Genomic DNA, 15,932 nt, shown 5'->3' on the forward strand with positions numbered 1-15,932 from the left:
ACTTGATTCATGCTCCTTATTGAGTAGTTCTTTACTGCATCTTTAAACTTCCTAAAAGTACTAAACAACATGCCTATCTTCAAATTAGGGTGGGCCATATCTATCTCCTCATTAAAAATTGGCCATTTTGTCTTCCTCAAATCAATATCATTTTCATCAGATGAAGAGCATGACCTAAGCTCATCACTTGGTGCATAAACAGTCTCATCTGAACCCTCACCTCTAATTATTTCTTCATTAACCCTTGTTCTATCCCTTTCTAACTCCATATCAATAAATTTTTCAAATAAATCATCATCATCTTCATCATGCAAGTCATAGTCAGAATCAACAAATTCAGGGTCCTCCTCATCAGCCTCACTGTCAAACTCCTCACTATCATCATTCCCATGACCATCTTGTTCAATTTGAACCTCTTCTAAGCTAGTGCCATCACTACTTAGCATTCTCATTTCCTCAGATGATTCAATATTATCAGCATACACAACATTCTCAGTTGGTTCTAAATTATCTTGTTGCATATTTACCTTATCCCTAGCATAAACATGAATCACTCTTGACTCATCAACACTTAAAGACATCTCAATACTATCATTGTCATTATCTAACTTTCTCAAACCATTTGTGTCACTTTTCTTTGGATGCTTCCAAAACATAGAAAATGATGCAGGTACCAGACCCAATTCTCTGGCCATTGCATCTATCTCTAATCTTGACATCATATCAGCAGAACAAAAATCTATGCTCCCAACATCTCTAATTTCTGGCCTATCCCTACCATCTACTCTAAAACAATGCCATTCTATACTGAAATACTCTGTATCAAGCACTGCATATGGTAAAATGGATAAAACAAATCAATGTCATTCTTTATATTACAATCACTCAATACAATAAAAATTAATAAGGAAAAGGGTTTCAAATCACCAAACACCAACCACCACAATAAAACACATAACAAAAGATCATCCTTTGCAATTTACCAAAAACCAAGCACAACCATTACATACAGAGCACAAGTTACAAAATGCAAGTTATATGACTTACAGTACATGGGCTGCCTTTCGCTTTCTTCTCTTCGCCTCCATTCAAGAGACATTGTGCGATGGGAACAATGCTGTAAAACGCACACTTTGCAATGTGAAAATGTTGTGACAGTTGGGGTAACAATGCTGTAAAATGCACAGTGGGGGCGGGGAAGAAGAGAGGGAAGCGGGGAAGAAGAGGGGAGAGGGAAATAGAATTAGAGATTTTGGGAAGCGGGGAAGAAGATGGGAGACATAAATTCTTTTTGTAGGTGAGAAAGTAGTCGGCCGAAACGAGTGACAGTATGGGCATGAGAAAGCTTAACACGGCCGTGTTGGTTTCAACACCGACCGTGTTACCAACACGGCCACAAACACTACCGTGTTGGATGTATCAAACAGCAAAGAAAAAAAGCTTTTAGGGAGCACGTCCACAGAGAGTAACACGGGCATAAACACAAGCCCGTGTTGGGAACACAGCCATCAACACGGCCGTGTTAAGCCATTAATTGACGTGGCACATGCTGAGCGGGCAAAACACCCGGAAAATTTCTACTCAGCATGCCACGTCAGCTTCGGACATCGGAATTTGACTGTTGGTACTAAATTGATATATTTTTACATACGTTTGTTATCAAATCGATTCAAATTAAAGCCTTGGTACCAAATTAATATATAGTGCCTAGTATTGGTACCAGCTGGAATAATTGCCCCCCTATGTATATGCTTCCAATAGATGGGGAGGGTGAGAATAAAAACAAATGCCCATGTGAGAATATTTTTAAATTATAACAAAAAGAAAACTGCAAGTTAGAGTAGAAAAAAGAAATATAGTTGAAATAGTTTTTAACTTAGCACAGGTGGAGCTTTTTGAACTCTCTAGCAAGGGGTATAGTAAGGTAGTTCTTGCGATTGATTAAGGGAAGGATTGTTGGTCAAATCATCCAGGCTAATAATCTAATAAGAGTTTTCCTAGAGTTGATTGACGGGAACTGAGAGGTGGGATTTCTTCATGGTTACGAGTCTTGCAGTCTTGTCCACAAATATCAATATGGTTAAACTTTTAGATAAATTCAGTTTACCATATCATTCGTAAATTAAATAAATTGTATGGTTATGATGACATACAGTTTCATTTATTAATTGTCATATTTTAATCATGAAATGTTAATAATAATAAATAAATGGTGTAAGATAGTAGAAATTCAACAAATAACTAGTATCATCAGAACAAAACGGGAGAGAGAGAGAGAGAGAGGTGATTACTTATCCTCAAATGAAGAAATCATGAAAAAGAAAGGTCAGTTTAGTAGGAGAGGGCAAAAGGTTGTTGACAAAAATATTAACCCCAACCAATGAACGTACGTAACCCAGAAACACCCTTGCCTTAAACCAGTGGCAGTTACGATTCAGTTAATCAAGACGTTGCCAGTTATCATCTTCTTCTTTGACTAGGCTACCTTTTGGTTACCACGTCATCAAATGAAAGCAACCAGGTAAGAAGGCTGCCGGCTCCCTCGTCTCAAACCACCAGCATCTTCCTCTTCCTGTACTAAGTTCGCTTTCACTGCCTTATAAGAACGTCTGCAATTATTCTGCAGGATGGATGGGTTTACGTCAAGGGTTCCACTGCCCAATAAGCTTATATGAAATGAAGTCAAACCTAATTTGGTGGACTCCCATTGATTGATGTTAAAAATGCTGTGCTTCTGGGTCGCATATCGAATATGTATGTATGGACCACGTCCTGATGTCAATTGCTCTCAAATCCATATAAAAGAGTATTCGTGAGCATACATATAGTGAGTGTAATTCAATTAAGATGGGGGCGGATCCTATTTTAGTTGATGTAAAGCGAGAGAATAGGTTAAATTTCTGGAGTCATGTAAATTTAGAAGTTAATAGTTGGTGGTAGGATAAATGAGTATGATGTAGTCCAAAAATATTATATACATGTGAGATCTTCCACAAAGTGGTATTGGCAAAAGCATGATTACAAAATACAAAAAGTCTTTTCTTTTTTTTAACACAAGAAGTCACTTTTTCATTGTTTTTCCTTTTAAAAATAATACAACAAGTGACTTGCTCGTAATACTTAAATACTAATTTATAGTATATGTATGCAACTCTAGCTTCACAAATGCAATTTTGAATTCTTAAATCTTTTGATTTTATTTTGTTTACCTTTTATATTTTTATTTTTTTTATTCAAGACTATTAAATCCTCAATAAATCTTTAATAAAATTAAAACTAAAAATATAAAAAGTTAATAAAATAATAATTCAAGAGTAATTAAATAAAACTAATCAATTCAGGATTTAATAATAAATTTCTCCTTCTAGCTTTTAACTGTAATTAGAAGATATAATTACTAACATTCCTTATGAACCGAGGAGGAAATAATCTGAATAATAAGGTTTTTTTTTTTTTGAGTTTCAATAATAGGTACTTTTACTGTATAACAAAAATAATAATTAATTTCAATTGAAAAGATAAAGGGCAAATGTATATTTATGTCTATGAACTTTAGTCATTTAGTCAGTTTAACTATTTAATTTTCTATTTAATTTAACAGACACTTGAACTTACTTTTTTTGTGATGTTTTAACTCTTTCCGATACGTGTCTTCATCCAAAACGTCTATATGTATTGTATAAAAATGTTTAAATATTATCAAAAAATCAAATTTAGATATATATTAGGTTAAATTAAAAGTAATATGTGTTTAAATATTAAAAAAATAAATTCAGGTGTCTATTAGATTAAATTGAAAGTTATATGTGTTTAGATATTAAATAAAATAAAATTTCAAGTGTCTATTAAATTCAGTCGAAAATTAAAGTATTAAATTGACTAATCGAATAAATTAACTTATTGAAAACTAAGTCAATTAATAAAGAATTACTACTTAAAATTGAATTTTGGCATAAAATGGAAGAGAAATACTGGTTATATTTTCTGAATAAATAAATAAGAAAAAGTTATTCAGTAAATAATAAAAAGAAGAAAGAAAGTTAAATAAAATAAAGAAGGAAAAGAAAATGAGAGTAGAGTACATAGATGTGGTTATACAGTGAGGATGAGCTAATTGTGACCTAAGACGTGGCTGCTTACGGGGCCTTGATCGACTGACAAACGTTAGTTTAATAATCCAACGGCCGGCGTGCTATCAATACTGATGTTATGCATGCGTGTTTAGAATGGAAACACTCACGTTTGTCAGGCACGAGCTAGGTCGTGTTTGGACGGTTTATTTAAGTGAAGATGTACGGGTTCGGGTATTAGTTTTAGTGGGGTTGAAAAAAAATGGTTTAGGGATAGAAGAATGAATCTTAGAGAGGGCGTGGGAGAGAGGATGAAGATAAATAATTATAATTAGACATAGTTAATACTACACATGGACTATGATTAATTTCACTTAAACTAATTACGGTTGAAGTGAAAGAGCTATTAATAGGATTAAATCTAGATTCAATCAAATACTAAAATGATTAACATTAAATATTTATTACTATATAAATTTTATGTGTTTAGTTATGGGAAGGAGGCATTTCGGTCGCTAATTTGTATACATATAGTATCAATTTAGTGATAGATTTAAAATGCTTTATTTAACTATAACTTGACGATGGAATAATAGTAGCGATATAGCCTGTCATTATAGTTATTGTACTTATAAATAACTTTTAGTGATGATTTTTCATCTCAAACTTAAATGATGATCACATTAAAAGATTATATTTTTATTAACAAATATGTTGCTGTTTAACAACAAATTTTTACTGTCATTAATTTAGCGATGAATATTTAATTGTCGTTAAAGCTGCTACGATTGAGTTAGCAACCAATAAAACGTCAGTAGTGATTGATTATTGTCGATAAAAGAAATGAAATCAATCTTGTTCTTATTTTTTTAAGTATTTTTCATATCTTTCTAATTTCCTTGTTGTTTTAGCACAGTATGGTAAGATTAAGAATTGATTAAACAAAGCTACTAGAAAAAATAATCCTAATTAACCTAAAATCTCCTTTTCTTTTTTTGAAATTTCATCTCTCGAACATATGTCATCATAAAGGTACATCTTCAAATTTAATCACGAACAATGTACAAATAGTCTCCTACTAAATGGTCGTTCCTATCCTCTTATTTATAAATTAAGAGAACATAAATTGGCACGAAGTTGATCTTCTAGCACTATCATAACATGTCAAAACTTTTAACAATAACACCAAAACGCTTGATATCTACATCTATTTTATGATCACTGTATGCACTTTTTGGCTAACGTAATACACTCTATAAATAATCAATCTCTAGTTTAACTATATTGGACACAAACTGAATCAATTAGTTAATTAAATACGTTTAAGGGTCCAAAATAGTTACGTGCAAATTAATTATCATCGTAATATGTTTTTTTATTGGTTTAAATTAAAATGCACAACATCATAATGGACCAATGGATGATGATGAAAGCCCTAGCATTAAACATTAATAATCCAAGTCAAAGTACTTAATAATTGGCTCATTTCTATAAGAAATCTCAATTATTTTTTTATATAAAAGAAGTCGAATATGCCTCTAAATATTTATCAATATAAATAATTGTCAACTTCTGAAATAAAAAATATGTTTTAATAGAAATATTCAGCCGTATATACCTATGAAGAGATGAGATTCTTTGTCTTTCGTAAGGACAAGAAGATTCCCTTCTCTGATTATAAAACTTTTTTGGGTGTGCAGTACTATGATAGTACATCAATATCATGTTAATTGTAAGTTTATTACATCTAATTTTTATCTGATCATCCAGTAATAAATAAGCCATGCGTTCCTATGAATGCTTAAGGTGTGCTTGTCTTTATTAATATCACCTCTCTAATTACTGCTTTCCTAATGCCCAGCAAAACTAGGGCATGTAGGGCATTCTTGGAGCAGACAACTTCGACCTCTTGCTGGCTTAAACTTTAACCCAGGTTAATGTTCTTTAATATGATGTAATGATTAACTTATTCCAACTTAATTATGTACTTAAAAGAGAAATTCTTAAATAGATTAATATGCTGCGTTATCTATAGACAAAATCAACTGCATATGTGATATAACTTAGTAGTTATTACATTTGCATTGGTTGGTATTTCAAATGTATTAATTAAATAACTAATGGTGCATCACATATTCTAATCACAATCATGTAGTGGATTATTGGTTTATACAAGGCCAACTCAAAAGTAAATCTGACACATAGATTATTAATGAGGGTGTTTAAACAAGTGGTAAGCAGGGATTTAGATGGCGATTAATCACGGGTTTAGATTTATAGGAATGACTCATTCGAGGGCACTGCTAATCGACCAACCGGCATATCAGTGAAACAAACCAGCTGTAGCAAGTGGAAAAAAATCTGAAAGAAGACATTTTAGGGACTTGCATCGTTTGTTTTTCTTATTGTCTTTCAATGACTTGCATTAATTCCCTCAATAATTAAGTTCATTTTAATAGTTAATTAAGTCCTTGATAGTGATAAAGGTATCACTTTTTTTTCCTGCTTTATTATGAATAATTTTTTTTATTTATTTTTTAAATTAGATAGTTGCTTGTTACTTGTGGGGTTCCATCTCTCTTGGAGTCTAATATAAAAGTTATATGTATTGACAAAACTGAACTCCAACAGTTTTAATAATAAGGAATATTCATAAGCATGCTCTGGTTGAATATTTTTATTATGTAATATCATTTTTCTGATATTTTTAGATACGTAAATGTAAACCCTGAACTGAAAGCGATTAACTGCTTGCTATTTTTATTTCTGACCAAAAGAGTCATTTTGACAAGGAAAATAGAAAAAGAAAACGAAAGATGGGTTCGTTCTGTAAACTAATAAAATGACCTTTCACATATTTAATGACAAGTAGAATAGCTTTTCACCTGATTTTTCGACTTTGGCGATTACCTTTGGTAACTCTCCGATTCAGTACGACCGTTGTTATTATTATTATTTTTTCCTCAAATAGCTTAAAAGGTAAAGCCAATTATTAACTGATCACACTCACCTATCAAATGCTAATACTAACAACAACAAGTGGTCTTATTATGATTATGAAATATCTAATCTTTCTTTTAATGATTTATCATTGAATTGTGACATTTCTATTTCTATTAACACTTTCTACTCACTCTTTTGATCTTTTGATTTTCATCACTGACTGTATCGCTAACTTGCCGTCCGACTCAACAAAGTTAATTTGAATGTGTAAACCTGCAAGTTTTATATTTTTCTTTTCCTGACAAGAAGTAAGATAAATTTATAGAGGCTTTTTCTTGTAAGCATGCCAATGTTATTAAGCAAAACATAAGCCAAAAACCACTTTAATTTGCTTTTGGAGTTTGCGTGGTGCAATAGATCAGGACAGTGATAAAAATCCTTGATGAAAGCTTAAGTACTTAACCCTTTTTGCTGCAATTGCTATAAGTACAATTATAACACCAAAAATAAATAAAAATATAATAAAATCTAGATTAAATATAATCCCTCCATTTGTTTTTGAGAAGGGGTTCTTGAAGTACAGCAATGTGTAATATGGTTCCAAGTGGATCGTTAACTTCAAGTTTTCCTGTCCCTATATCAGCATACTGAACCTGGATATAGTCGTGTGTTGTTCATCCCATACGTAAGATTAACAACAAGAATAATAAACAAGCTGCAAGTGTGCATAAGTTAAATTTGGAGGCCAGTGATGTCACTGCTTTCATATCTATCACTCAACAAGAGAGAGGGCATATTATTAAAATAATTAGTGACGAAACTAAAAAGGTAACGATAGTTACATTTATAATTTGTCTTGTCAGAAGAGAATCAACCAATTTTTTATGTTTAATAAATATTTTTATTAAAGGCATCGTTGGGAAGGTCTCTAAGGTTATTAAGATAGTGACTTTATATTATTGTTAAAGAAGATACAAATTGGAAACTTTTAAGCTTGGAGAGGAAGAGAGAGAGAGAGAGAGAGAGACCAAAGAGAAGTTTGTTGATAGGTTGTCTTCTTGCTCTGTTGGTGGGTTCTGTTTTGGAAGTTTAGTGCAACTGATTGCAATAATTATAGTCTAGTTGCTCGTTTCTTAGTTCATATCCAATAGAGTTGTTGTATGAGGTCATTATTGATGGTTTATTTAAGAGTTAACATAAAACAAATACATCAATTTTGTAGCACATTTTTTTTCTTTTGCCCTGATCAGAACAATGATCAAGTTAAAAATTACCGAATGATAGCATATCAGGTGTGGCTTGATTGATCTTTTTGTACCCTTTGAGATAAAATTTTGGAAAATTATACGTAAGCAAAGAAAGTGAATCATAAGGAGTAAGGAGTAAAAAATATTTGATGGACCATGCACCCCATCCTAGAGTCTCAATGTGTGCACTGCCGTATCATTTAGATAAATGCCATTGGCTAGTAAGTGATTACTCAGGACTTGCAACAAAAATTCTCTTGTAGATTTTATAGATATTAAATAATACAACATGTTAACTTATAATTGCTTTTGTCAATGTATGTATGATACGGTAGATTAAATTTACCTCGCAGAGTTCAAATCGTGAACTCACCTGCTTGCAATTCCATGCAACAATAAAAAAAATAATTAGCATGGTTGTTTACAGTTACACCATTGTTATTGTATGCCATCTTAACACATACGTCAACTTTTGATGATCATGCATTGCCCTTGTGTATTTAGTTCAGTGGATTCTAATCTCCTTGGATGGTTAGCCCACACACATGTGATAAGCTTTTATATTTGGGAAGGAAGAAAACAGTAGGACTGATTCGCAAATAGTTGAGAACTCCACTCCTACATTTAATAATCTTTGCTATAGGAATCTGATTTTGGATATCCTACTGCGACAGTTGTTTGATGTGCACAATCAAAAGGGTCCCCATGCTGAGCAGATCAGATCAGGAAACAAGCCCCTTCTCATTAACCATAAAGCAGCACTAAATGATTCCGCTTATAGAGGACTTGGCTCAGAAGAAGAAGAAGAACATCAGCATTCAGTAAAAAGTAGAAGCAATTGTCGTTTTTCTTTTATATTGGTAGAAGGGCCTCATTTGGTGAGGTTATGGCATCAGTTTAACATTCCAGGAACAACAAATCTGTTTCATATAATCCATCATTTTGACAATCTGAACAACTTATTGAATTCCAGTGAAAATGAGTCCGTATTCCCTATAATACCATCATTAATTATCACAAAAATAAAGGAATGGGGTTCTTGGAACGGGGTGTCTAGGTAACATCTAATTCCAGGACAAAGCAATTGCAGGAAACTTCCCCATTGGCAGTGATTCATTGTTATGTTGGTTCTTGACTTGAGTAGCACCAAAACTCTCATGTGCCTATGAAGCAAAAATTTACAGTGGCCTTGGATGGTTGATCTCCACAAGCTTTACACAGCACCAGACTCAAATAATGCCAGAACCTAAGCAAAGAACTCTCTTTGATTCAGCCTTTAACAGTATTATTACATCAGGGTTGTTTAGATAAGTTACTAACAGGTGATCTAAGAGATATAGTTCCACCCAGTATATTAACTACTTTACCACTACTCTTATGAAATTCTACATTCTAGTAGCTAATTTTACCATATTGGAAAGAATAAAGCTTGAAACAAAAAGATAACAATAAACCTCACTTTACCAGCCATGTTCAAAAGAGACATAAACTACTGGACATTTTGACTGCCACTAAGTAAATCATCCTTTTGGTTTAGAGAAACATGAACAGCCTTGGCAGCTGCAACAGCAGAATCTCCTCTCTTGACAATTTTCTCAAGCTCTTGAACTCTTTCAGATAACGATGCAACATTTGAGTTGGTAGACCGGATCAACTCAGTTGCAGTTCCTAGAGAAGTGCATAACTGGAATATTCCGATATTAAAAGAGCACATTAATATACTATGTACAAGGAGACATGTAGAGTTACTGTATTGTGTACTTCAGTTTTCAGAAAGACATATCCAAGCACATAGGCACAAAATTACAAAATGCTGTCAAGTGTCCAGAAAAACATATAACGAAAAAGGCATTCACATAGTGCCTCACTGCATATCACACACTCTTAAATACGCATCATCTTACCTTTAGAGTCAGAGCCGTCCAAGAGTGATCTGTTCCAACAAGTGCCTTGTTCAAGTGGCCATAGTTTTCCTGAAGCAGATAAGCAAATTACTGGTTATAGTATAGATGCACTCTACACTGACACAATTGCTAGCATACCTAGAAAACCTCATTTACTTAAGACACGTATCAACAAGTTCAGATTATCCTGTTGTTTGTTATATACAGCATGATAACTAGATTCCAATTTAAATAACAGATTATAAAGACCAAAAGGCCATTGCGCAGAAGTGTCATCCGCACACCCTAGTGTCTGCAATCAGCTTAAATATTAAATTGCTCTCAAAATTTGTTCATTATAGGCCCCGACATTAACGTTCTGGCCTAATTAGTACACAACTTCAATACTGTGGCTAATTACGTCCAGTTTATTGTTGAAATTTGTAACACTATACGCTCATTTAGTGGTGATGAAATGAAACTAGGGCTAATTAACCACATTCCTAAAAGTTACAGACTGATTAAGGCAGAAAGCCAAAATCTGAATTGGCTGTCCATTATATAAAAATTCAGGGGCCATTTGCAGTCCTAAGAAAGGTAACTAGATGTTACGAAGTATCAATCACTTTGCAGCAGATACTCGCTGACAGTCAGATTATGAAAGTTTAACACTTCCCATACTACCAATTAAACATATAACCAATTAATTCAAACAAATTATAAACTCAGCTTCAATTCAATGAGATTTACCAGAAAAGAAAAATAATTCAAGAATAAATTCCGACATGATCACACAATCAGAAGGGAAAAACAAGTCTTTTTAATTGGTTAATAGTTAATAATGAAATTGAAGAAGAAAGATAGAGAACCTGGAAGAGCTTGGTTAAATCCAAGGAGGAGGATTGAAAAGTATCACTGGAATCAAAAATTGAAGAAGAAGAAGACGAGACAAGTGATTGTTTATAATGATCTTCTTCTTCTTCTTCCTTTTCTTCTTTCTCTTCAAGATCGCTTAACAAATCCCCTATGCACAGCAATGGCCCTCCAGCTACCCCTTTCATCTCTCACCCTCCCGATCAATCTCTGTAATAACTCTCTTTTTTCTTTATTTTGTTGTGAACTTATGATGCGCTTACATTATTTGCATTTCTTCAAACGACATCCCGTTTTATTGGAATCCAGAAACACTCATTAAGAATAGAATAAACCGGCCAATGTTTAGACCGGGCGGACCGGTTATTACTTAACTAGTGACCATTAGAGATTTAGAGAGAAGGAAGTGATAAATAACTTCTGGGTTTCTTCTTTTACGTCAGGTGAGCTTCAAATTCATCTCTTTTTGTCATATCTATTACTGTTTCTTCTGACCAACTCAATTGCTCCTTTTTCCCTTTTTAATCTGGTGTTTTAAGGTTTTTAGGGCTTTTTATTTTTTGTGTATTTGTATATATACCTTATCAATTGCTCGTCACTAGTAATCAATTCTTTTTCTTTTTCCTTTTATTTTTGGGTTAAATTGGCCAGAAAATAGGGTTGAAGTAGGTTGCTAGTTTCAGATCAGAGAAAGAGGGCCAATAATCATAAAGTTCCTCATTTATAAGAGAAACAGTAATGGCAGGGCAGGAAAATGTTAAGCATCTTGAGGACTGCTCAGTTGCCAAGTCAGTTTTTCCATCTTTTCTTTTTCTATATAGTTTCTATCTATTTCTTTCTATATGTTTTCTGGTTTCTAAATGATTCTCTTGTTAGTGGTACTAACTTCTGATATGCAGCATTTTTTAGTAATTTTAGATTAAAAGAAATGCCAAATTTAGTGATACTGCTTACTTATAGATTAGTTTAAAGCATTAGCATTTCTGACCAGTCCATCCTTTAGTGGCTATTGTTATTGATGGACAATCAAAGCCATTCTGTGATATTATGTGTGGTTAATAATTCTTATTTCTAAATCCTTACTAGATCAAGCTTAAGTAGAAAGTTTGTCTGGTTTTTATATGCACATTGTCTGTGTTGACAGTGTTGCTTCTGATTAGCATGTCATGATTCAATTTCACCTTTTCTGGGTATACGTTGCTTCTAGTATTCAGTCATACGGAAGAGTATGCTAAAAGGTTGCAAGTTGCTTTACAACCGTGACCTGTTATCACAAGGTTTCTGGTGTTGTTGATTGTAAGTAATCACATTAACTGCATCGCGTGCTATTTGATATCTGCACCCCTTTGATCCTATAAACTGAATCTAGAATTTATTCACCTTTTGAAAAGTGGCAAGCGCAAATTAAGATCAAGCAGTATTTTTGCTTTAGCTATTATGATATGCTGTGTATAATTTGTCGGAAATGAGCACTACAGTTGCATTAAGAAGTGGGAAAAAGTTGATCCTTATGGAGGCAAAAGGGAAAATGATAAGAAAACAATTCATTGGACCTTTGTGGCAATGCTGTTAGTGTTTAAACCATGTTTAAATAGATATTGATCTTGCATCTAATTATGTGGAGTCTTGAACATGTTTTGGTACACTTGTCTTCATTTCAGAAAGCTGCATCTCCGAAGTCATACTTAGGCATGGAACTATTTTGCATATAAATTCCTTGTTGTTTGACTTTGAAATGAAAAAGTTGCTTGAGCTAATCTATGAGTATGTTCATATCTATAGTGCATTAGGCACATGGTTCTTCTCAGTAGCAGGGGCTTTGATTGCAATTCCAGTAGGCATAAAAAAGAAGTCATTAGCACCCCTTGTGTTCTTTGGCACAACAGGCACAATGCTTGATATTATCATGGGAATCAGCCAATGTGAAAGGGAACATGCAGAACGCCAAGCACAACTACTACAAGCCCAGAACTTGGCAGAGAACGCATCGTTTTCAGAGAGAGGATCTGAATCTTGATGCCAAGTTGCTATAGGCATCAGCTCTGTGACTCGGCTCTTTAAATCGCTTGGTATGAGAGACAAATCTCTTTTGGTTACTCTTTGATGAATGCCTAACCTTTTCACTTGTGATTCATATTGCACTTTTTTTTTAGCCCTGATGATCTATCAAAAGTTATTTTTTTGACGTAACTTTGGATCTCAACCAGCAAGAAACCTATCATTATTGATTAAAAACCCGGGGCTTGTTTAGAAGCCTTCATTTGCGTGTTTTGAGTCTTCATTGGCTTGTTACGTAAGGTTGGATGGCTAAGATCTTTCTTGGAGAAAAAGAAAAAAAAAAAAAGAATAACAACGATAATAATAAATGGATTGCTAAATATTTCAAGTGTTTTGCCAGCAATGAACTTATATACAGAATAAAAACCTTTTAACTAATAAATTCTTCAAATTAATGGATTTATGTTATGTTCTTCAAGATGAAGAACCTTTGGTTCTGATGCATGGAATTGACACAGAAACCATTTCAAACTTCCCATTGTCAGTATCCAGACTCGGATTTACATTTACTTCAAATTTCAATGGGCTGTTATTCTCTTGTTGCAACAGCATCTTCAGAAGAATTAACCAAATCAAGTGGAAGTTGATGTTTTTATCATAGTGATGTTGTTTCGTCTTAACTTGCATGTTGTCTCCACCTGATGAGCAAGGATCCGCCGCTGCTTGCCCCGTAGCTTTAGGAATAAACTCTTTACGGTGATCATTTAGGTCAGAGTTCTGATTATTCCTTTGGCCTCTATAGCAAGAGTAGACTCTTTCAGCCTTGATGTTTCCAAACAACAGCTCTGCAGCCTTGTTCGTTACAAGTAGTGGCAGGTGCTCTGATTCATCCCACACATATAACTACAGTTGAAGGAAAGAATTAGCCTCTTAACTTAAAACTGGTGCTATTTTACCACTCCCCACACAGAAGATGACCATACTGGGGAAGTTTGATGATTGGAAGATAGCAAAGAAATTTATAGCACTGCAATCCAAATTTTACCGACTGTTGTTTAAGATATTCAGACAATTCCAGTTTACATCATTTGGAGAGAGATGCAACCAAATTTATAACAAATAACCTGGGAAGCCTTCCAACTACAAAGTGTGGGAAGTAAAATGATATGAAATCAAATTCCAAAGATGAAAATAAACTTTGAACAACTGAAAAATGCGGTCCTCTAACCAATTTAACCAAAAAGAAAAGGTCAAGCAAATAAAAGCAAGAGCACAAACAAATCCCTTACCATAAAGGGTCTGTATATCATGCCAACTACATGAAGATGATCTGAGCTTTTTGTGCAAAAGAGTGGAACCGAATATTTCTTGAACATACACCTGTTAGAAAGGCAACAAGGCTTTGAAAAACCACAATTGGCAATTCAAATATACAAAGCAAATGGTAGCAAAAGAGCAGCTTCAATCTTCCCTACCCATTTTGCGAATCTAAACGAGACCCACATAACTGGCAGCCAATACAAGTAAAATCTTCTACTATATTACTCCCTTCAAGTTTTGTTATTCTCCTACTAACAAACATGTTTTCCTTCTCAGAATCACCGAGTAGTCTCCAGGTAATCGGTAGGAAAATTTCACCGACAAACGCATGAAAGATTGCCTTACAGGAATCCCTTAGGTGCAGCACTTGTGAAAGCAGGAAAATATCCCGAGCTTCACTCTGTTCTACTACTTTCCAGTTCCTTGGAAGCTGTCTCTTCTGCTTTGCAAATAATTACTACTTACTGATGGCGCATAAACAATAAGCCTTCACTTCAGTATTAGCAGAATATATAACAACATGGTAATTACATACATATGTACCTGAAAGGCGTTAGAGGCAATATTGTAAAGAGAAGAAGCAGCCCTCTGCACCCATTTAACAACCTTGACAAGCTTTTCCAATGTCGTATTCCCAACTTGACACTCGCTCACTAAGTCATCCACACCTATATTTTCATGAATTGGCTTCAAATAATCTCATCTTGATAATAAATGTAAGCAAAAATGAAAAATGAATACCTTTGGAGAAAAGCAAGTCATAGGGATGGATCAAACAGTGTAACGATGAAAACTGGACAGTTTTTGCCTCAATAATATCTCCAAATTTAGTGATCTTCACATCTTTGAAATCAAATCAAATCAAAATTGAGTACAAATAACGTAAAATTCGTAAAGAGAAATGTAGTAATTATGAGAGTTTACTTTGCAATAAAATGACATCACCCGTAACTGCAAGAGTTGCCATTTGCTTTTGCCACAATGAGACGGAGAAATACGGTAGCGTATCATCACCCACTTGAATGTCTGTTCTTATTACTTCTCCGCCTTTTGATAACTTATACTGTACGGCCAAGAAAGAATTCAAAATCGCGCTACCGAAAAAGAAACTGGAGAAAGAAAGAAAAAGAAACGAGACCTGAATAGGAGAGCATCGATGAACAAAAACGAGAAGCTGAACAAAGTCGCCGATGTGAGAAGCAGCTTTCGATAGGTCTATTAACGGTCCGTACCATCCTATTGCTGACGTCATCTGTTTCCTCCTCCTTCCTTCCCACGCGAGAAATTTTGGCGCTCAAAATTCGGTAGGGCTTTGGAATTTATTTTGGAGATCACTGTTCAGCTTGTTTGGTAAGACAGCTACGATAACTCTAACGCTTTAGAAGGACATCGGGTCTATTTTTATTAAATTTTGGTCTGATTTTGATGGAAAGAATTTTAATAGATTTTTATTAAGTATGATAATTAGTATTAAACTTAAAATCGAATGAATTTTTATTATTATTAATTAAATTCTCAAGTTATATTCACTAATACAAAAACTTTAAACACAAGGCGGAGGAGAAATAGTAATAAGAAAATGAAACCATGGCTCCTAC

General features: G+C 33.9%; 3 protein-coding genes across 4 annotated transcripts; 1 reads left to right on the plus strand and 2 right to left on the minus strand.

The window, feature by feature from the left end:
- Positions 1-9,089: 9,089 nt before the first annotated feature.
- Positions 9,090-11,269, minus strand: LOC107260851. 2 transcript variants are annotated; one of them, XM_048371117.1, is made up of 4 exons: positions 11,013-11,269; positions 10,165-10,233; positions 9,725-9,944; positions 9,090-9,506 (listed from the first exon to the last, which is right to left on the minus strand). In XM_048371117.1, the coding sequence occupies exons 1-3, from the start codon at positions 11,202-11,204 to the stop codon at positions 9,750-9,752; spliced, it is 456 nt and encodes a 151-aa protein (XP_048227074.1). In that variant the 5' UTR covers positions 11,205-11,269; the 3' UTR covers positions 9,090-9,506; positions 9,725-9,749. The 2 variants fall into 2 exon arrangements, with proteins under 2 accessions (XP_048227074.1, XP_048227073.1); XM_048371116.1 differs by lacking the exon at positions 9,090-9,506 and having other exon boundaries at positions 9,508-9,944.
- A 65-nt stretch (positions 11,270-11,334) lies between these two features.
- Positions 11,335-13,284, plus strand: LOC8264369. The gene is made up of 3 exons (XM_002535371.4): positions 11,335-11,459; positions 11,668-11,804; positions 12,799-13,284. The coding sequence occupies exons 2-3, from the start codon at positions 11,755-11,757 to the stop codon at positions 13,031-13,033; spliced, it is 285 nt and encodes a 94-aa protein (XP_002535417.1). The 5' UTR covers positions 11,335-11,459; positions 11,668-11,754; the 3' UTR covers positions 13,034-13,284.
- Positions 13,285-13,360: 76 nt separating this feature from the next.
- On the minus strand, positions 13,361-15,785 carry LOC8274093. Its single transcript, XM_048371115.1, has 7 exons — positions 15,473-15,785; positions 15,259-15,397; positions 15,076-15,177; positions 14,878-15,002; positions 14,490-14,773; positions 14,304-14,394; positions 13,361-13,917 (listed from the first exon to the last, which is right to left on the minus strand). The coding sequence occupies exons 1-7, from the start codon at positions 15,584-15,586 to the stop codon at positions 13,489-13,491; spliced, it is 1,284 nt and encodes a 427-aa protein (XP_048227072.1). The 5' UTR covers positions 15,587-15,785; the 3' UTR covers positions 13,361-13,488.
- Positions 15,786-15,932: the final 147 nt, after the last annotated feature.

Source organism: Ricinus communis, chromosome 2 (assembly GCF_019578655.1).
Source record: "Ricinus communis isolate WT05 ecotype wild-type chromosome 2, ASM1957865v1, whole genome shotgun sequence".
In the NCBI taxonomy this organism is placed as follows: Eukaryota; Viridiplantae; Streptophyta; class Magnoliopsida; order Malpighiales; family Euphorbiaceae; genus Ricinus; species Ricinus communis.

Bases quoted from the DNA above. Each gene is read 5' to 3' on its own strand.
- LOC107260851 (XM_048371117.1), bottom strand. From the start codon at position 11,204: ATGAAAGGGGTAGCTGGAGGGCCATTGCTGTGCATAGGGGATTTGTTA. The intron at 10,234-11,012 runs GTTCTCTATCTT...TATCTGCTTCAG, and splicing joins ATTTAACCAAGCTCTTCCAG to GAAAACTATGGCCACTTGAA. The intron at 9,945-10,164 runs GTAAGATGATGC...GGAATATTCCAG, and splicing joins GGACGGCTCTGACTCTAAAG to TTATGCACTTCTCTAGGAAC.
- LOC8264369 (XM_002535371.4), top strand. From the start codon at position 11,755: ATGGCAGGGCAGGAAAATGTTAAGCATCTTGAGGACTGCTCAGTTGCC. The intron at 11,805-12,798 runs GTCAGTTTTTCC...TCATATCTATAG, and splicing joins GAGGACTGCTCAGTTGCCAA to TGCATTAGGCACATGGTTCT.
- LOC8274093 (XM_048371115.1), bottom strand. From the start codon at position 15,586: ATGACGTCAGCAATAGGATGGTACGGACCGTTAATAGACCTATCGAAA. The intron at 15,398-15,472 runs GTCTCGTTTCTT...TTGGCCGTACAG, and splicing joins ATCGATGCTCTCCTATTCAG to TATAAGTTATCAAAAGGCGG. The intron at 14,774-14,877 runs GTACATATGTAT...TTTGCAAAGCAG, and splicing joins TTGCCTCTAACGCCTTTCAG to AAGAGACAGCTTCCAAGGAA.